Source organism: Myxocyprinus asiaticus, chromosome 15 (genome assembly GCF_019703515.2).
Source record: "Myxocyprinus asiaticus isolate MX2 ecotype Aquarium Trade chromosome 15, UBuf_Myxa_2, whole genome shotgun sequence".
Taxonomy (NCBI): Eukaryota; Metazoa; Chordata; class Actinopteri; order Cypriniformes; family Catostomidae; genus Myxocyprinus; species Myxocyprinus asiaticus.
In genome coordinates this window covers 32,219,054-32,240,233 of record NC_059358.1, presented here as the reverse complement: position 1 = coordinate 32,240,233, position 21,180 = coordinate 32,219,054, and the positions used below count along the sequence as shown (strand labels likewise).

Sequence of the window (21,180 nt, the reverse complement as noted above, 5' to 3'; positions counted from 1 at the left end):
GTATTCATTCTGAGCGGCGGATTGAATTACGTACAGTGCCGCCTCAAAACCAACCCCCTGTAGAAGGTTTAATAGGCAATAAAATGTAATTGCTGAACTCCAAAACGTTACAGCTTTTAGCCAGGAGACTCCCTGTGTCGTCAGATACAGTAGGGTCTTATTTGTGTATGCTCAGCATCAATACATCAATCACCTTGTTGAGGTCTTAGTTTAGTCCACAAATTTGATGGCATCTAAAACTTAGCTATTGGTTAATTTTTAAAAGTAAAAAAAAAATTAAGCGCCATCTAAGCAACAGAGAAATAACAAAGATTCATAAAAATAATAGCTATAATAACACAATTACCCAAATGTAAATCAATTTTGCGCACACATATTTTAAGAGAACATGTATTAGTTTTTAGTAGCGGTTCTAAACATCCATTTCAGCTTTATAAATATCTACTTTTTCACCCCATACATTTACACAAAATTGTCATATTAAATCAGCACAATATCAGTGTATAGTAATCATATGTCCTGCCATCAGGATTTTTCTACTGTTTCTTTAGACGTTTGAATCGTAAAAATACCTCATCTAAAGTAGCAAACTTTTTTCCCTGAATTCTGCAGAAATAAAGAACACCGCTGTTGTTTTTAATAACAAGTACAAATTTATTCTATGAAAATATGGCACTTTGCCGGCGAGAGATACAAAAATAAAACGTGAAAAATATCACCTTTTCCTGCCATATTTTCTCTGTAAACACAAATGGTCACTCGATTATTGAGAAACTTACCTCATTGATTAATGCTCTAGGCCTAGTTTTAAAGTCACAATTAAACACACAGGCCATCATTGTGAAAAAGATATTGACGTCCCTATAATGAAACTTCAGTTAGAGTTAGTAGCTCAAGTGTTGTAGGTCGATTGTTGTAAGCGTCTCGGAGAAGAAATCAAAGGCCTCTGTGGATAAACCAATGGGGCTGTCTACAGACTCTGACAAACTTGGGGACACGGCATCTGAGAGGTGCAAGCAGGAATCATTGGAGAAAACGTTAAAGTCCTGTAAAGAGACGTCCAGGGCCGAGGGGCTGCTATTGTCCTGGCCAGATGCACAATCCTGGGCCATTGTTGAGGCGCAGATAGGAACAGTGGGTGACGGGTTGGGAAAATGTTTCAGATGTTTGTCATTGCTACCTAAAGGCGAGACAGTTGCGCTTTGAGAATCACTATTGTGTCCATTCTGTGACTGTAGAGAAGTTAAGGTATTCTGCTGAAATGGATAACCCTCTCTTTCCAAAAGCGCCCCCGATACATTGTTTGCCACTTGCTCGAAAAAAGATTTCCCATCACCCCGTCCTCCTGCCTCCTCCAGACTCTGTGCTTTCCCCTCGCCGTGATGGTTCTCTTTGCACTGCGTTTGCCGTTTGTGTTTCATCCTCCGGTTTTGGAACCAGACTTTGACTTGCCTCTCGGTGAGGTCCAGCAGAGCGGCGATCTCCACCCGCCGTGGCCTGCAGAGGTACTTGTTGAAGTGGAACTCCTTCTCCAGCTCCAGCAGCTGAGTGTTCGTGTACGCCGTTCTCAGTCGGCGAGTTGCCCCATTGCCACCATCAGAAATCTCGGGCGAGCCTATATGAAGGGATTACAACGTTATACATTAATGATACGCCACTAATTATAACTCTTGATTTTTACAACGCCGCTGTGGGGCTTAAAGCTGACCTCACAAACTTGTCAAATATACCGAGGGGCATAAATTGTTTGTGGGAATGAAGCCACGGCACTTGAATAATTTGTGTCCTCATCCCCAATGCCAGAATAGCCTATACTGATGTGTCTGGTGTGAGTGCGGAGAGGTCCGAGTAAAGATTAATGAACACGCCAGCTGCCGAGTTGAGTAATGGCAATCTATCATTCTTCATTACTGTCAAATATTAAAATTCATGCCCTGCACTACAAGTAGCTAACACAGAGTTTAGAAGTTACGCAGAACGGACCCTCCGCAGTCAATAACAGTGTAATATATATATATATTATATCCATGAGGATATATAGTTTCTTGCGCTTTCAGCAACATGACCTCGTATTGCTATACTGATCTAAAAGCATACATATCAACATTAAAGCAATAACAGTAAATGCATGAAATTTAAGTAAACTATTCCGTTTTACCTTGAGGGGAGAAGTACAGTGGACCAGGATCCGTGGTTGTTGCTGTCGAAGTTGTCTGGTTTTTCTTGGATGCTTTTTTCTCCTTCATCCAAGGGTACTCTGGGGGTAGGGATGCGGCAGGCAGCGGGCATGAGCCATTAGGGTTCTGCTTGGGCCGGCTGTGGCGAGGGTGGCTGCCGGGGTTCAGGCTTGGAATGGTCTGCTCAAAAGGAGGAGGAATCAGTGTCGAGTGTGAAAGCGTCGAGCTCTTGATTGATGAACTTTGAAATGCATCACCGACAGGGGGAAAAGATGTCAGGCACTCAGCGAGCGACGGCTGACTATTGATAAAACCCGTCTCTCGCTCGAATTCGTAATTCATCTCCTCCAAGTCTTGCAAATTCGCCGCTCACAAATTTGTGACCCAAGGAAGATATAATGAAATATCGTGCCGGGTTAAAAAAAAAAACTATTTTGCTGATTACGGCCGTATGGGGACCGCGGTGCCATTAAACTATTGCTTTCATGGAGACAAGGTTGAAATTGGACCGTATTGCTTGTCACATGATTACACTCTGTCCAATGACAATTTGGGGTTTAATCAAAAGAAGCCACTGTCTGTGTGATTGATCGAAAAAAGTCCGAGAGGAACGCCTCACTCTCACTCTCGGGGACGGGCTAGTTTATTTACGCATTTATGGTCAGTTTGCCCACTGCTCAGTAGATTATAGCCTAACTTTAGCTTAACCAGTACCTGAAACAATGTGAGAGTGTGTCCGTCTCCTGTTCTTCATTTATAGTTTGACTGGCCCTCGACTTGCCCCTAGACATCAGCTGGACAAATAAGATACGCCAAAAGTCATGATCGAAGTAACCCGTTAATCTTGGGGTTTAGTGCTTTTTAGACAATGCGCGGTCTCAGTTGTGTATGCATGAGAAAAGCGCGTGCGACGATGCGCGCGCACACATTGCGCGTGGACATTTTTTTTTAAAAGCACTTACGCGCGCTCGTGTTCACAAGCACACAAGTGCATTATTCTATATATATTAGATTTGTTTTAGCTTAAGAAATGTTTAACATATTTTAGATTGATCCAGGACTTAAGTTTACAAACTAAATAAATTCAGATTAAAATGGTTATAATGGAACGGTTCTTTCTTCAAAGAGGTGTTGTTCCAGGAGTGCGAATATCATCTGTTATTTTCCATACAGAAGGTATTATTATGACACCAGCAAAACAGAACAATCTTATTCTTGACGATAGTGCATTCAGTCTAAATTGTAATAACATGCTACAAATTATTACATGAATTGACCTCCCAAATCTGTTTCCACCCACTTACAGGCTAACCAAGCCAATAAAAGGTATTCATGTTAAATAAAAGTGTAAATCCCATGTAGTCTTTTACGTTCAAGAATGTTTCTTCTATTTTGCCCTCAGAAGTCTTCAGCCAAGACAGAGTAGGCCTCGAGCACTTTATTGCTTATATTCCAAACAAAGAGCCCTGGAAGCCTGCACGCTATCAATCTTACACGCCAAAAGGTCTGACAGCTTCGTGCCCTAAGAACACATTTAAACCATCTAACACTCCCTTAGATCATATGTGACCAGGAAGAAGAGAACAACGTAGTACTCATGGTTAAGAGTTCACCATCTTATAAATTAAATAGTCAAATTTGATATTTTTCAACTAAAGGATTGTCCTCGTTCATAATTTCATACCGGATGTTCTGTTAATGGACCAGCGTTGTTTCGGACCAAAAATGCGTTTTTTCTATATTTTCGTTTTTTGGAAATTCAGCTATTATCGAAGGTTTGGGGAAAATAGGATTACTTATTGATCGTAAGAGAGAAACAGTGTGTTTTCAAGCTACACGGGAGACATTGTGTGTAGACAAACGTGGGTGTCGGCATTCTTCAAAAATATCCACTCCTTCCTACACATTTCCTTCACGAACGAAAAAACCTAATCGTTTCTCACGAGTTGAGCATCAGAACTTATCAAGGATGTATCATGACGCATGTGTTCATTTTAATATTAGCATGTGTTCATTTATCGATTGAATTAATTATTCATATTTACAATGCATTATATTTATTCTCATTTGTTAGGCCTGACAGAATGAATATGTGAGTATCAAACTGTATTGCATTGTATTGTATTGCTTTAAATGAAAAAAAAAAATGTTGTTATTGTAAATTGTCAGTCGAACTATGAATGTTATGTCTCTGCAGCATTTATTAATGCATTTACACGAAGAGTAGCCTATTGGTTTGAGCGTTTTTGCTTTTGTTTAAATGGTACCAGATTTATTTCTTTATTTTCATATTCGTTTATTCTAAATCCGAAATTAATTCCAAGATTTCACCAGGCTCATTTTAACACAATATTTATTGTCTATATCAGGAACAATCTCAAGGTCACTCACATAGTCTAATTACAATGAGCTCAATCTTATTGGTTGACTATGTGAATTGTTTTGATTTGGAATAAATGCATCAGACTGTGCAATTAAAAAAACAACAATTGTAACCTTTCAGACCTAGTTCATGACTGGGAACAAAATGTAGAAACTTTTCCAGTTGTTTATTTTGAAAGCCGATATTACCCGAAGGGGGGGGAAATCGTATTAATTAAAGTAAGTGTCGTTTTAACTGAGACATTGAATAATTATTTGGCAATCTGAATCATTTCGTCCTCGTGCTGAGTAGAGGTTCCAGCACAATATGTTTTCGAATGCGTCTGGCACGATGGACGGCCTCGCTGACCGTCTGTTGGACTTAATAATAATAATAATAATGCATTCTGACGGTCATAAAGCAGAAACTGGAGCGAAAAATGAAGCGATCAATATATATACTATAAAGCTAATGCATTCCTAAATATGCATTTCAATAGGCTTAAAAACCACTACTGTTTATTATTATTATTATTATTATTATTATTATTATTATTATTATATGTAGAGGTTGTAAAACTCTTTGTATTAGCTGGCACTTAATTTTAATATTGTAGCCTATAGGCCAAAGCAGAAAACGCAAAATGCGTTTTCATGTTAATCAATATTTATATAAAAGTAGCCTAAGTTTGCCAGTCGCCGTCTTTAATTCCTTAACTTTTTCTCAGGTTTTTGTTGTCTTATTTTTTTATTTTTTTTATGAATTTGTTGAGTTAATTTGTTTATCTATTTATAGTCGAATGAATTCTGTTGATTTACATGTATTCAGATGCCTCTGTAATAACATAGATCTGTAGATACTGTAAAGGAATCATAAAACCGGCACTGAATATGATGTTTCTGGATATCAGTGGAGCCTATAACAATATTGGAATGAGAAATGGTCAGATGAGTGGACTAATATGCTATATACACTGTATATTGCTGCTTCGGCCAGCCGCATAGGCTACAAACCCATTTGTTTATGTTAAAAAATAGGGATTGGTCTTGTATTCCTCCTGGTGAGCTTTGTAATTGAATGCGCGAGAGGTGTATATGGGGTGTTTATGATGTCTGAGAAGGCAGTAGCGGCAGTAGCTCTGGCAACAGTGGCGTTTGATGGATGACCCTCTACCCACACACATCTCACTGGGTCGTAAACGAGCTCCAAGCTCCTATTGTTCTGCTGAAGGTGTATGTCATTTCCGGGCATATCCACTATACCCCTGCCCGAGGAGAGAATCATGCCTTTTTATCCAGGATATGACGTTGTGAGAGTATAGCCTGCACTCTTTATTTTTCCATTTTATAGTTAAACCTCTTGATTAATTGTAAGATGAACAAGACGTTAAAGCAACCTAACTTTGCAAACCAACAACAAGAGATTAACCAATAACTCCACTGTACATTTCCTGGGATGTATCTGAAACTGTAAACGTAAAGATTGGTTTCATCATATGGACACATGGTATTGATTAGCAAATTGTGTCATATTTAGTCTCCATTAGACACTGGACTTTAGTTTAGTGTTTTTACACAGTTTTTGAGTGTATATTGATAGTGTGTGAAAGGATTCTCTTCATCAATACAGTGTCTTTTTCATAACAAATGGTGAAACATTATTGTCGATCATATGCATATATAGGCGGTTTACCTGTACTCCTTTACCTGCCTGGAAAACGAAAATGCATGTGTTTGATTGAGGCTGGACGAAATTATTAAGACTATAAATAAACTATGAAGTGAAACCAAATTATTGTAATAGTTGTGAACTAAGTGTGTGTGTGTGTGTGTGGTGGGGGATGCAAATATGGCTCTCGACTGGTGTGTCTCACAGAGCTGTTACAGGTAACACATGTCTAAAATAGCCTAATATGAAATCAAGATACAGCCTCTTTTTTGTGTTTATTAATCCTGGATTAGGGATTAAGAAACACTGTGTTAAATTATCATAGGTGGCCTTTCAACGAGATATATGATTTCTAAACAAAAACGTTTATGCGTTCAACATGGTTTATACAAAAAGATATAGGCTCAACCTTGCCTTCATTCTGCCTACCTGCCTGCTGCCAGAAACGCGTCGATCAAATGTCTTCTTTATTTTTCCGTGTTGCTATGTGTTAAAGCATTAACGAAAGCAAGGCAGCCTCAACATGATACGCAAATGGATGTTTACCCTTTTTAGCCACAATTTAGTGGAGTAAAGTGACCATAAACAATGGCCTGGTTCCCGAAACATAAGTGGAACCTAAGTAGTACGTAAGTGCTATTTTATTATTGCCGCCTCCCAAAAGCGTCGTTACATAAGCACGTAAAAGTTCGTGCATTAACTAGAGCCCCAGATCACTAGTGAGACAGTAGGCCTAATGCTCAACTTTAAATATATCACCTCTTTTCCTAGATATACGACACAGTATAAGCAATATGAATACATTATACAACTCTGGATATTATAATCTACACTTTAACAAATGTAAAATATCATTTAGTTCTTACAATATTTAGTTCTTATTATTGTATTTATGCTGTTGTATTTGTTGTATTGTTACTTTCTTTTTTTGTAATGTTTCTGCTGCAATGCCTAAATTTTCCCCTGGGGATTAATAAAGTAGTATCGTATCGTATCGTTAAACGATACACTGAAATCTGAAATAAAAAAATTTTTTATTTTATTTTTTTTTAATTTTTTTTTTTTGCGTCTGCTATTCTGTGAGCACTTATCCGACAAGATAGCCTACAGCAGCCATACTTCCTGCCGTCCATATCCAACAGAGTTTCAGTCCAATGTGTTTCATATCCACCAGACATAAACAAAACATTCTCGTTTTGGTGGTGTTCTGGGTGGTAGGACAATGAATGTCTCGCATCTAAAATCTAGTGCACGTACTCTCTTCTTAATTAATGTAATCTACTAGGTACATTTAGTGTTATGCATCACTGCATAATAGTCACACTCACAGCTATTATTAACCTCCATAGTTTCAGCATATTGTCCGCTATTTCGTTGAAAGGCATGGGTTTTTGTCTTGGCTAAGAATTATAGTGCACTTATAACCAATACAAACAAAAATCCTGTTGCAGTGCGCACTAGATGCGCACCTTTTAGCAGATTAGCAACTGTCCCTCTGCACAGGGCGTGGTGCATTGCTTTTAAATAGGCTATATGTTATGATGTACTGTATTTGCCTGCACTTCTTCGATCTTCGAACCATGCAGGCTCAACAAACTCTTTTGAACTGCATATCTCTGTTCAGCACTTCAGGACCTGACAGCTCCTCTAAAGTTGCTATTTCATAACGATAGCTCTAGGTGCTGTGTGGGCTAATGGGCACAACTTGACTGTCCCATAATAAACAACTTTAGCTAGGATCATCATAAGAGAGTGAGATGCAATACTCTGGAATGAGTGACATATGTAAACAGTCCACAATTAAACATTATCTTTTGTTGGATCAGATTTGTTGGTGGAATAGCAGAAACCACAGGGTCAAACTACATGGCAATAACTTATACATGTACTTTCAAGTAGCCTAAGGTTAAAGGGGTCAAACAGAGTTTATGGCATCCCAACTCAATATAGCATTCAAGTAAAGTTCTATTATCTTTCACATTTGTAGTAATTATATGCGATTTGATAAATCGTGTCATTTTCCAAAATTTTATCTGCGGTGCATGTTTCAAAATGGTTTATTTTACCTGTAAAAATAGCATACAGTTGAAGTCAGAAGTTTACATACATTTAGGTTGAAGTCATTAAAACTCATTTTTGAACCACTGCACAGATTTCATATTAGCAAACTATAGTTTTGGCAAGTCGATTAGGACATCTACTTTGTGCATGACACTAGTACGTTTTCCAACAATTGTTTACAGACGGATTGTTTCACTTTTAATTGACTATATCACAATTCCAGTGGGTCAGAAATTTACATACACTAAGTTAACTGTGCCTTTAAGCAGCTTAGAAAATTCCAGAAAATTATGTCAAGCCTTTAGGCAATTAGCCAATTAGCTTCTGATAGGCTAATTGGAGTCAATTGGAGGTGTACCTGTGGATGTATTTTAAGACCTACCTTCAAAGTCATTGCCTCTTTGCTTGACATCATGGGAAAATCAAAAGAAATCAGCCAAGACCTCAGAAAAAAATTGTGGACCTCCACAAGTCTGGATCATCCTTGGGAGCAATTTCCAAATGACTGAAGGTACCATGTTCATCTGTACAAACAATAGTATGCAAGTATAAACATCACAGGACCATGCAGCCATCATACCGCTCAGGAAGGAGACGCATTCTGTCTCCTAGAGATGAACGTAGTTTGGTGCCAAAAGTGCAAATCAATCCCAGAACAACAGCAAAGGACCTTGTGAAGATGCTGGAGGAAACAGGTAGACAAGTATCTATATCCACAGTAAAACGAGTCGTGTATCGACATAACCTGAAAGGCTGCTCAGCAAGGAAGACGCCACTGCTCCAAAATCGCTATAAAAAAAGCCAGACTACAGTTTGCAAGTGCACATGGGACAAAGATCTTACTTTTTGGAGAAATGTCCTCTGGTCTAATGAAACAAAAATTGAATTGTTTGGCAATAATGACCCTCGTTATGTTTGGAGGAAAAAGGGTGAGGCTTGCAAGCCGAAGAACACCATCCCAACCGTGAAACATGGGGGTGGCAGCATCATGTTGTGGGGGTGCTTTGCTGCAGGAGGGACTGGTGCACTTCCCAAAATAGATGGCATCATGAGGAAGGAAAATTATGTGGAGATATTGAAGCAACATCTCAAGACATCAGCCAGAAAGTTAAAGCTCGGTCGCAAATGGGTCTTCCAAATAGACAATGACCCCAAGCATACCTCCAAATTTGTGGCAAAATGGCTTAAGAACAATAAAGTCAAGGTATTGGAGTGGCCATCACAAAGCCCTGACCTCAATCCAATAGCAAATTTGTGGGCAGAACTAAAAAAGCCTATGCGAGCAAGGAGGCCTACAAACCTGACTCAGTAACACCAGTTCTGTCTGGAGGAATGGGCCAAAATTCCAGCAACTTATTGTGAGAAGCTAGTGGAAGGCTACCCAAAATATTTTAGTTTTGTAATTTAGTTAAACAATCTAAAGGCAATGCTACCAAATACTAACAAGGTGTATGTAAATGTCTGACCCACTGGGAATGTGATGAAAGAAATAAAAGCTGAAATAAGTAACTCTCTCTACTATTATTCTGACATTTCACATTCTTAAAATAAAATAGTGATCCTAACTGACCTAAGACAGGGAATGTTTTCTATGATTAAATATAAGGAATTGTGAAAAACTGAGTTTAAATGTATTTGGCTAAGGAGTATGTAAACATCTGACTTCAACTGTATGTAAAACACTCATTCAACACTTCATATTTATTTCCACTGATTAGGGGAATATTGTATACAGTACTGTATACTGTATACAATATTTTTATTGTATACTGTCTTCTTATTTTGTGTATACTGTATATTGTATATTGTGTTGTGTAACAAGATGTGTCAACTGTGTTATGTGTAAATCAGATGAAATTACACCCATGTGGGCTACCTCTAAATGAAGCACTGGACTACTGTTGATGCTACAGTAATTGGGCTATTATTGATGCTAAGTGAAAGTCTTGCATTTAGGGTCAAAAAAATTATTTGCCTCTGTTGTAAAAATAAATGAAAAATAAAATATAATCTGGCTAATCTTTCCAGCAACATAAATACCATGTTTTGACCATATTCTAATTCACTTTTGTTCACATTTACCATTTAATACACTTTAAGACATCAATAAATTGGCCTTGTTCATAGCTGGCCCTTATTAAGTGGGGAAACTACAGGGAGGAACAGGAATTGTCGCTTGAAAATTTCGAACAAACCGCTGTCTCCACCTGCTGGATACAGATGGTAATGATTCAATTGGCTCAACAAAAAACACGAATGTCACTTTTACTAAAAATAAAGAAAATATTTTGATTTCCAGGTCATATGCCAATTAGCCAAAACGAGTGAACCTTTTTGATTCATTCTTTAGAATTCAAAGGTTTACAAGAGTGTTTAATGCATCACGTTATGTGTGCATATTCACGTTAAAACAACCAGCTGAGTTAAAGGGATAGTTCACCCAAAAATAAAAAAATATTTCATAATTTACTCTCCCTCATGCCATCCCAGATGTGTATTACTTACTTCTTCTGCTGAACACAATACGTTTAAGAATATTTCAGCTATACAATGCAAGCGAATGGGTACCAACATTTTGAAGCTCCAAAAGCACATAAAAGCAGCATAAAAGTAATCCATACGACTCCAGTGTTTTAATCCATATTTTCAGAAGTGACATGATAGTTGTGCTGGGCAGGGAGGTGAATCTATTGTAAAAAAAAATAAATAAATAAATAAAAATTTAAAAAAATGACTATATTGATCTGTTTTTCACCCAACCCTATCATATTTCTTATGAAGATATGGATTTAACCACTGGAGTCATATGGATTACTTTCATGCTCTATTTATGTGCTTTTTGGATCTTCAAAGTTTTGGTCACCATTCACTTGTATTGTGAGCATTTCCAAAGCTGAGATATTTTTCTACAAATCTTAATTTGTGTCCAACAGAAGAAAGAAAGTCGTACACATCTGGGATGGCATGAGGATGAGTAAATGATGAGAGAATGTTCCGTTTTGGGAGAACTATCCCTTTAATTTATTACACCTTCTTCAAATTCACATTGCCAAAAAGGCAAGAAAGCAAAAATATTGGACACTGCAAGAAAAACTACAATGCGTTAATAGGTTTGTTTTCCGTTGCCACTTCTTGCATGATAAGGCAACAAATGGATGATCAGTTCTGCAAGGTTTTAATTGTTGCTGGTGAGTAATAAAGTAATTAGCAGAGAAAAACCAGACAGTGTGGCTGAGCCCCGTTTTACGATACTGTCTGGGGTATAGAGCCTTTGAAGACTGGTCCATCACCGCAACCGAGCTGAAGCGAACTGTGTGTGTGTGTGTGTGTGTGTGTGTGTGTGTGTGTGTGTGGACGGACGGGTTTGGGTGGTTTACGAGGACATTTTTTTAGGTTACAAACTGCTGTTTATGCCATAAATGTGGTTTATGAGGACATTTCTAGTGTCCCCATAATTCAAATCACTTAAAAAAACATACTAAACGATGTTTTATTGAAAGTGTAAAAATGCAGAAAGTTTTTAGTAAGAGTTAGGTTTAGGTGTTAGGGTTAGGGGATAGAATCTATAGTTCATACAGTATAAAAATCATTATGTCTAAGGAGAGTCCTCATAAGGGTAGCGGCACCAACATATGTGTGTGTGTGTGTGTGTGTGTGTGTGTGCGTGCGCGCGCGCGCGCGTGTATGTGTGTGTGTGTGTGTGTGTGTGTGTGTGTGTGTGAGAGTGTGAGAGAGAGAGAGAGAGAGAGAGAGAGAGAGAGAGGTGGGCTTTGTTTTCTTGTAATGTTTGTTTGTGTGCTTATGTAAAATATAAAAATAATGGCATGAAAAATAGAGTAATCAATTAATAAAATACAATATGTGTTACTGTAATTGTGTTGATATAGACGTGGGGCGTCCAAAAAGTCGTTCCAGGTCCGCCCTCAATCGCTTTGCACCCCATAAACAGTTAAGACTGTGATTGTGGTTTATTGCCGCACGGCCACTAATATCGCTTGCAGGGGCAGGGCACAAATAGAATGTGCAGGCCTGTCCACAAGCATCAAACGAAGCTTTATTTATGCGGCCGGAGAAACGGCATCCGGGCCGTTAACGGGACACTAAACAGTGGGTTGTGAGATAAAATGAGAACGAGCGCAAGAGCATATGAGATGTGTAAAATACGCGTTGTTCCTTGCTGGAGTCTGGAAGTTTATGTGCAGTACTGCACTGAAACAAAGGACTGGAAATATTAGTGACAGCTTCTCATTACAATATCGATTATGCTTCTTTTTCTTCAACGTTAAATTGGATCAATTTGAGCTTTACTTTGAAACAGATATATACAGGCCACAATGTAGCCTACTATCGTTTTATTATAAGACCATTTGATGTTGGATGGATGTTATTGAGAGTCTTAACGAAATGTACTATTTATAAGAAATTTATTTGTCATGTACGTACACAATTCATTTGAAAACGACTAACACTGTTGATTTGAGGTATTTGCGTATGCACAGTTTCTATGTATTCACATAACATTGCAAGCACAATAATGTTACAAAATTCACTCAAGTGACGTATAACACAAAATAAATACAATCTTAATACATAGGTAGTTCAAATACATTTAGGTAGTCACATTAAACATTGATATATTGCGTTACAAGTAATTTATTCCTATTAAAAAAAAACTGAAATTCATGCAAATTATTCGTATTTCATAGCAGAACCATTTCCCTGAAATCGTGAACTAGACTTTAAAAACTCATAACATATTTCAAATGTACACAAATGTGCGAATAACAAGGCCTACCACAAGCAAACTAAATAAAAGAATCATCGACAATAAGCTGTACACAAAGACACAACCATATTTACACAAGCATATTTTCAGATCAGATGTTTGTGCAGTGTCAGTCTACAATACAATATGCTGCCTACTATCAATAATACATTACCGTTGTTGTGCATGAGAGAAAATACAGGCTAATTTACAAATACTGTCGTACTAACGAAATCTCTCCATCCACTGCAGTGCAAGTTTACAGCTTCCCTCGTTTTAAATGTCTTTTGGGCGATCTTTATTGCATTTCTTCATCTTCATCCTACGGTTTTGGAACCAAATTTTGACTTGTCTTTCGGTGAGATTTAGGAGTCTTGCCACTTCATATCTACGGTCGCGCGAGAGGTACATATTAAACAGAAATTCTTTTTCCAGCTCGAGAGTTTGATGCTTAGTGTAAGGACAGCGCTTTTTCCTAGTGGACTTCGCATGCAGCCAGTTGGACGCAGGGTTATCTGCAAGAAGGGTCGGAGAGAAAAAGCTAGTCATGTTGCCAGTTGGGGGGGAAACTGCGGCCATTTTATGATCAGCCCGCAATTCGGAAGTGAAAAAAGGTCTAATAATTAGGTTACTTGACTACAGTTTAGCATAGGCTGAATTCTATCTTATTCCTGTCATTGTAAAACAAAAATCACGGAGAACATATAACAGAGCTCCGGCTATAGCCTATTTTATATGATCGAAAATATTATGTGCAAGCTATATATTTTTTTTCTATCACTCATATTGACAATTTAGAGTGAATGGGGGAAAACAAGGGCCTTACTATATTAAAGAAAAAGAAAAAAATCCAGTCCGTTTTATGGCAACAACTGTGCGTCTTTAATTATGCCATAAAATCCAATGTGATGTGACTAAATCCACACTTGTCTTGAACATTATGACAAGGATTTGCATGATACATAAAGGACAGTTGTAGATGGCAATTATATTGGCATCAATTTCATTACTGGACTGGACTCTAGTCTAAAAGCATTTATACTGTCAAAAGCAAATGCAGATTATTGCCACCCAAAAATTAGGATCTTGAAAGAAGGGAAGATTAGAAGACATTCCAGCCTGAATATATAGCCTATAACAATAGCCTAATAAATGGCCAGTTACATTGTTGTGACTTCCTTTACTCAGCTGCTGTGTTGTAGGCTATCAATTCGGCAATGGACTTTTATGGGTTATACTTCTTTTAAATATATCTGTTAATCTGTTATGCTATAAGGAACTGAAGTCTTTTCAACATAAGCCACATTCTGTTATAAACTGAGCACTTACTTGGGTCTAGATCTAGCTTCGTCTCTGCTGAGGTTTTTTCATCTTGTGACCCGCTGGAAACCGCATCGTCCGGTACCTTCCTCTCTGCTGGGGTCGTGTTGTTGTTGTCAACCTCGGGCACTAGAAGTGTGTGCGTCGTACACTCACCGTTCCCGACCAATGGTTCAAGTTTTATATCATGGTGCATATCTGAGGATAATCCCGTGAAAGGCAGGGACGCAGATAGCGGTTCCAAAGCCCAGGGACGCACGGATACTCCATCGGGTTCTCCTGTTGAACATGGATGATGATGGATGTATGGGTGGTATGCGATAGATGCACTGCCTGGGGGATGCACAGGCACTGGACTCCACGACGCGCCAAAAATAGATGATTTGGCCTGAAAAGTGTACGGCTCCTGCTCGCCATATTCAGGTAGCGTCAGCTCTCGAGCCTGCTGTTCGACCGTGGGTACGGATGAGAACCTCGGTGCCAAATGATCATCATTCTCGTGTGGAATGTGTGAATCAGTGTAGTAACTCAGTGTCCCCAATGTCGACATAACAAAAACAAGCAAAGAGAGTCCCAGCCGAACGTATACACCCACAATGAAACGGACCCAAATTCAGAATCCGTGGAAATCAAGTAACTCCTTGACTTCACGGTGAACTACAGACCTCTGATAAGTTGAACCATTGCACAGATTGGATTGGATGTGAGAGACACGTGACTGTGGGAGATAAAGGGAAAGCCTAACCAGTGCGCACTGTTAAATGGCCTCCATTTTACAAGGCATATTTTTAATGGCATAGCCATATGCTTTTATGAAGGCGGATTTGATTTTATTCATGTTGTTAAGCTTATGCGTAACAAAAACGTATATTTGCATCATTGTAGAATTACTGGATCCAAATGTTAATGGTGTACTAGCCTACTGCTGTCCATTAAAAAACATTGAACTCGTGTAAATAAAACCATTGCATATCACTAGCATAATCAGTGCCTTGAAAATTGAAGGTCACCCACCCTGTTGTTCATAACAAAATTGTGCAAACCCAAAGATAAAGCTATAAGGAAAACACGGACTCGCGCACAAGAAGACAAAATAGTTCAGACAAAAAGTGAGCCAAATGTATACTTTATATGGCAATAAGTGCCACTCGATGGTTGAGATATGACCTGCTAAGTGACCAGGCATAGGTACTGTTCTAAATAAAACCTTATTAACAGAATGAATAAAACGAATGAATAAAATATTGCAATCAAATAAACATTTTACTGAGAGTTTGATCTACACCGCAAATAGTAAAACTGCAAAACAACGAGAGAGAGAGAGAGAGAGAGAGAGAGGTTGGGGTATAATATTCTAATAATCGAAAAGGTTGTTAATACACTGCAGAAAATATTTTTCTTTTTTGTAAAATTATCCCCACATTATTAAAAGTTAGTATTTGAACACATTAGCCTATATTTTGAGTGGTTACATTTATAAAAATAAACGCTGCATCGATTGTATATGCCTGTTCTGACTGTAAGCGATCAGAACATTAATAATACACGGTTTTTGAAAATCAGAAACGGATAAGGGAACATTAAATATATTTAAATATTCTATAAATTAACATTTCAGAAATATAAAAAAAACTTAAAATATATAGCAAACATAGTGTGTGTGTGTGTGTGTGTGTGTGTGTGTGTGTGTGTATATATATATATATATACCTGTTCTAACCTTTAACATTTATTTTGTTGACGTAATATTATGTATTCAGGTTGATTTAGAGATGTTTTACTTGAATAAAAAACAGTTAATGTAGACGTTACCACATCAAGCACATGTTGAGGTTAGAATTTTTTTAATATTATTTCACATCAAGGCGAGATGACTGTGCACCATATAGTCCACAATTATAGGCCAATAGGCCAATACAGAAAAACGCAATTGAGCTTTGCTCTGATCTTGTCCTCCAGGAAGAGGGATTTCTGGGTACTTCAACAGACTTTGTTTATAACAGGGGCTATTACTCTGTTTTTCTTCGGGCTGTAACTTGGCTGTCTGGCCTGAATATGGCCAATAAAGCCTTTGTGTTTTTTCTCCAGCCCAGCAGACGCATCCGGCAATGTGGGCGTGCTCTCGGTCTCAGATGCGCACGCGGCTTTGGCCAAAGTGCATTGATCATAACCGAGGCCTTGCTATCTCCACCTGCACTCCATGAAACATTTCCAACATCAACTTTCTAAACTGTCCTAAAGAGCTTATTTTAACAATGCAATTCAAAAAGATTTGCTTTAATCGCATTTGCTTTAATCGTTGATATTTCATGAGTGTTGCTGAGCCTTTTGCTTTTTCAGAAAAGATATACTTCTCTGAACTGTTCTCAAACTTCGGAGCAATGCTTCGATGTTGTGCTGAATCTCACTGCAAGGCAATTAAGACAGTTTCGTGTTGTGGAGATGTAAATTGGAGCCCAACAACATGAAACTACCTAAATCACGCAGCAGTCGTCTTTTTCTCTTTCTTGAGAAGAACAAAGTGAGAAGGTAACACACGAAGTTTTTTCCTATTTATTTTCTCGACATTGTGTTGCACAAGCAAACAAGTACAATACAAATTCATTTGGTCCACATTGACCTGTGATCTTACCAACTTTTTCTGATGACAGTGATTTTTGTCATCTTACATAAATTGTTTGCTACTAAAAGAATATGTACTGCAATGTCCATCGGATCAAATTTGAAGTTGACAGGAATATAATTGGGTAATTGGGATAGGAGTGATTGGAATAATGATTTTAGCGTGACTCTTAATGGTAACAGTATGACTGGGGAAGACTTAGTAGAAGATGAAGAACAAAACAACTTTACTTTTACAGTAAGCAAAATTACAATCAACACTGGTTCAAACTCTCCGTTACAAAGACGCCTCAGGAGTGTTTGACAGAACAAGAACTTAGTGTTTAAAGTAGGCTATAACGACTTCTTATGCTTACATGCCTTTATTCAGTTCTGCCATCTATGAATAATTAATTTACAGCGGAGTCCATCCCGTTTCGGCTTGAGTCTCCTGAAAGATTTTGCCTTTAAACGCTGTTAAAATTAAAAAAAAAAAAAAAAAGAAAAAAAAAAAATTAAGCATCGTGTTCAAAACGATACAAGTTTCTACAATTAAAGAACTGATCTTTTCCACTTATGCCTAGAACAGCAAATACATGACAATGTCATACTTAAGAAGAAAAGTATTATTAATTATTTTTAAAAAAATGGTTTCATTAGTTATTATTACAACATGCAAATATCGTAGTTATATACAGTAAATGTACAATATTGTCTAAATGTTATTTACAAGAAATTCCAATAAACACCTTCAGCATTCGATATTTCCCTCGCTTACTTTTATAGTGAGGTACCCTTGACAGTTTATAAATAACCATGACATGTTATGACGACAGGGATGTCAAATAAAATTTTCCATAAACAGATAAAAACGTCAACAGTATACGACACACAATAAGTTATCAATAGTATCTTGCACAAGTCATATATGCACACACACCTACAGAGACGCTTTGCTGTAAGAAGGCTACCACTGCAGTTGATGGAGGAGGGCGCCAGAGATCTGGAACCAAACAAGGAGGCTTCATGAAAAACTGAAGTTAGCCGACAGCTCTCGGATTCGGTTTTCTCGACTCATCTTCTTCAGCTTCATCCGACGGTTCTGAAACCATATTTTGACTTGTCTGTCCGTGAGGTGAACGCTGCGGCTGATCTCCAGGCGACGCTCTCGTGTCAAGTACATGTTGAAGAGGAACTCTTTCTCCAGCTCTAGAGTCTGATGTTTGGTGTAGGGGCAACGCTTCTTACGGCCACTCTTCGCCGTCAGCCAGTTAACCGTATTGTCATTTTTGGAATCTCCTGGTAAAAATTGAAGAAGAAGATATTAGTCCCAAAATTCCCACATGCAGTTAGCCCCCATTGTTAAAGTTTTATCGATTAAATATTGATTAATACATTTCCTGTGTTCATGTTACGCCTATTAGACGTTAATTAATTGCAATAACAGAAGCATTCATAATTACACAATAAGTACATGGGGTTCAGTAGTATTACTCTCATATGAATAGTTTGAAACTATTAATCCACAGTGTTTTTTTTTTTTTTTCTTTCTTTTTTTTTTTTTTTTTGTGGTTGTTGTTTATTATATAAATAATTTGGCTTTGTTATTTTTATTTATTTTCTTGTGAGGACAATTGCCTTAAAAAGGAGTGGCAACGCTTAAAAACTGCCCGTGAAAAGTATAAACTGAATACTTTTTTGGTTTGCATTGTAACCAAATCAATTTTCCATGTTACAGATGCATCAAGAAAAAGAAATTGTATAACTCACATCAGGTGATTACAGATCTCAAGGTCTCAAAAACAGCCAAATGATAAATACACTTGCATAAGACATACAGACAATGGGCATAGTCCAGGATTATTATACTGTACGCTTTTTTTTTTTTTTTCTCGTGAGCAATATGCTTTAGTCTACAAGATTTTAAGGTAATCATTTTTGAGATAGGCTACCTTTAGGAAACTGTAAACACGTTTTCTTATTGGTGTTGGCATTTTACGCGAAAGAATATTATGTGCTATAGAAGACTTGCAGAGAGAGATTGTGTGATCCGCAGATTTCATATTGGTCAAATGAGGGTTATTAAATTGTGTGCTTTTGTCAAATTAGATGTCATGAAAAGTATATTTTTCAATGAGTTTGATATGTGTGTTTTTTTTAAGTGCAACCTTTAGGAACCGCAGGGCCGTATTTGTTTACGCATTGCATTTGACTCGAATTAATGTTGTATGAGTAAGAGACTATATAAACTTCATATTGGTCATGAATTGGTTTCACGATTGTACTGCCAAATCTGCCCACGCTAAAGCCTTGTTGTGGGCTATATTTAAAGTAATATTTGAAATATTATTGCAATGCAATATAATTATGTGCAGTTCGTCATATATCAGGGATATAGCCTATTTATTGCGCGAGCGAATGCGTTAATTTCTCTACACGAAAACAATCTCTCTTAGGTCCTTATGCCTGGGCAACAAAACTAACCTTTAGTAACATGTATCGCCTTTTCTGGACTGTCCGGTGGTTCGGGAGATGAAGCGGTGCCGGTGGAACCCCTTAGCTCCTTGTTTCTTCCCGGGGCGCATGGTGCGCTTGAGGAGGTTTCATCGCTCTCTTCCCTGCTTGTTTCTGCTGGTATGGCCGAAAGAGAGCTGTCAAATCGAGTCGAACGTTGAGGAGCAACGTGAGGCGAAATAGACTGGTTGTCTGGAAAACCTTTAGATGTGGTGCATGTCTGAGATAGGCGGAAGTAGCCAGGCACCGGAACACAGCCGTTATTGTTGCTGGATGGGCATGAGTTTGGTGTCAGACGAGAGTACGATATATCCTCTGTAACGGTGTCTTTTGGACACTTCTCCGACTCGTATAAGCAGTAAGAGTTTTCCTCTTTAATGGTGGGCGAGAAAGACCGTGGGGTAATTTGGTTGTTAGGCTGTTCGATGCGACAGGACCTAGACGTCTCCAGCCATGCTTCCATGCCTTGATATGGGCCACATGCAGGGATCACATTTTGGGAATTGCTCTCACTCCGTTTGAGTCCAGGAAAATAGCCACAGTTAGATAGTCCGTAAGAATATTCGGAGGTCGGCTGCAAGTAGACTCCGCTGTTTTGGTAGTAGTGCCCACTTCCCTCGGCCCTTCCGTGGATCAAGGAGTCGACCAGAAAGGAATTTCCAGATGGACTATCGGAGCATGACATCTTTGTGGTATAATTTGACGGTGGAAGAAGATTGCCCTTTCTGGATGACATTTCTTGTGCAAAACATGCTAAATATAATTACTGATAACTATACAACTCAGTGTGCGCTAACAGCCAATTAAATCGCTAGGATGACCGATGACTCCTCCCTCTGTGTGCACGTATAACCTTGTGTACCATTTCCTTTTCAGGCTACTACATTTAAAAAAAAAAGAAGTCAAATCCATATAAACTCGATCAGTAGTTTATGAAAACTATACAAGGAATAAAAACAGAATTTAATATGAACTGTGTGATGTTTATGGCCACTGACTTCGTTAACACTGACACTGCCACTGAGCCGCAAAGCCATATGAACCGCGTAAAACCAAAAAGCAACAAGGTATCGAAAAGGAGAGCATGTGCTAAAATAGTAAACCTTTATGATACACTGTGATTGCCCCAACAGCCCTTTACGCACATAAACAGTGAGTTACAGTCCGCTTTTCTTGTTTTCGTGCAGGCGTTGCCTCAAAACAATGTATTTTCTACATTCAAGTTCAAAACGAAAGGCGGCTTTATACTTTTCAGAATCACTGTATTTAGGTTGAATCCAATGCAGTAGAATATGCCGCAAGCCACGATCATCACAGGCCTATATAATGGTCTAAATAACATAAAATTACAGCACAATATTTATTTAGAATAGATCATTTAGATACAGCTATTTATAGTTAAACATATAGGAATACATTTAGTCCTAATAGCATAATAATTCGTTTATTTAACAATAGCAATTATAATAGGCCTACAACTGGTGCGGTTAAATTTAGGGTACCTTTTTATTTTCTGTTGATGTTCAGAGGACTTTTTCAGTTAGCTTAGTTAAAAAGCAGCTTAGTTGATGTCATGTTCCTCTATAGGTGTTGTTGTCATAAATTGAATGTAATGGCATAAAATATCATTTGAAATTTCTCTCTCAGATTGTAGTTACTTTTTGATTTAATTTGATCAGCCGCGTGGGTTATGTTCAAATGATGTGAAGAGA

The 21,180-nt window shown here is 38.0% G+C and overlaps 3 protein-coding genes across 5 annotated transcripts; all 3 read right to left on the bottom strand.

Annotated features, from left to right (window-relative positions):
* Positions 1-649: 649 nt before the first annotated feature.
* LOC127452768 (homeobox protein Hox-A2b-like) lies at positions 650-14,467 on the bottom strand. 2 transcript variants are annotated; one of them, XM_051718467.1, is made up of 3 exons: positions 14,363-14,467; positions 2,159-2,357; positions 650-1,615 (listed from the first exon to the last, which is right to left on the bottom strand). In XM_051718467.1, exons 2-3 carry the CDS (start codon positions 2,244-2,246, stop codon positions 885-887), a joined length of 819 nt encoding a protein of 272 aa, XP_051574427.1. In that variant the 5' UTR covers positions 2,247-2,357; positions 14,363-14,467; the 3' UTR covers positions 650-884. The 2 variants fall into 2 exon arrangements, with proteins under 2 accessions (XP_051574427.1, XP_051574426.1); XM_051718466.1 differs by lacking the exon at positions 14,363-14,467 and having other exon boundaries at positions 2,159-4,292.
* On the bottom strand, positions 13,310-14,903 carry hoxa9b (homeobox A9b). Its single transcript, XM_051718303.1, has 2 exons — positions 14,363-14,903; positions 13,310-13,548 (listed from the first exon to the last, which is right to left on the bottom strand). The coding sequence occupies exons 1-2, from the start codon at positions 14,901-14,903 to the stop codon at positions 13,310-13,312; spliced, it is 780 nt and encodes a 259-aa protein (XP_051574263.1).
* A 2,003-nt stretch (positions 14,904-16,906) lies between these two features.
* Positions 16,907-20,218, bottom strand: hoxa10b (homeobox A10b). Of its 2 annotated transcripts, XR_007899309.1 has the most exons (3): positions 19,439-20,218; positions 17,895-18,253; positions 16,907-17,428 (listed from the first exon to the last, which is right to left on the bottom strand). XR_007899309.1 is itself a non-coding variant. In XM_051718473.1 (2 exons), exons 1-2 carry the CDS (start codon positions 20,202-20,204, stop codon positions 17,979-17,981), a joined length of 1,041 nt encoding a protein of 346 aa, XP_051574433.1. In that variant the 5' UTR covers positions 20,205-20,218; the 3' UTR covers positions 16,907-17,978. The 2 variants fall into 2 exon arrangements, 1 of the variants encoding a protein (XP_051574433.1); XM_051718473.1 differs by having other exon boundaries at positions 16,907-18,253.
* Positions 20,219-21,180: the final 962 nt, after the last annotated feature.

What these genes read in the sequence shown, in the direction of transcription:
- LOC127452768 (XM_051718466.1), bottom strand. Translation starts at nt 2,519, where the DNA reads ATGAATTACGAATTCGAGCGAGAGACGGGTTTTATCAATAGTCAGCCG. An exon ending in ACTGTACTTCTCCCCTCAAG is followed by an intron (nt 1,616 to 2,158) that starts GTAAAACGGAAT and finishes CCCTTCATATAG; the next exon opens with GCTCGCCCGAGATTTCTGAT.
- hoxa9b (XM_051718303.1), bottom strand. Translation starts at nt 14,903, where the DNA reads ATGTCGACATTGGGGACACTGAGTTACTACACTGATTCACACATTCCA. An exon ending in GAAGCTAGATCTAGACCCAA is followed by an intron (nt 13,549 to 14,362) that starts GTAAGTGCTCAG and finishes CCCTTCTTGCAG; the next exon opens with ATAACCCTGCGTCCAACTGG.
- hoxa10b (XM_051718473.1), bottom strand. Translation starts at nt 20,204, where the DNA reads ATGTCATCCAGAAAGGGCAATCTTCTTCCACCGTCAAATTATACCACA. An exon ending in GGCGATACATGTTACTAAAG is followed by an intron (nt 18,254 to 19,438) that starts GTTAGTTTTGTT and finishes AATTTTTACCAG; the next exon opens with GAGATTCCAAAAATGACAAT.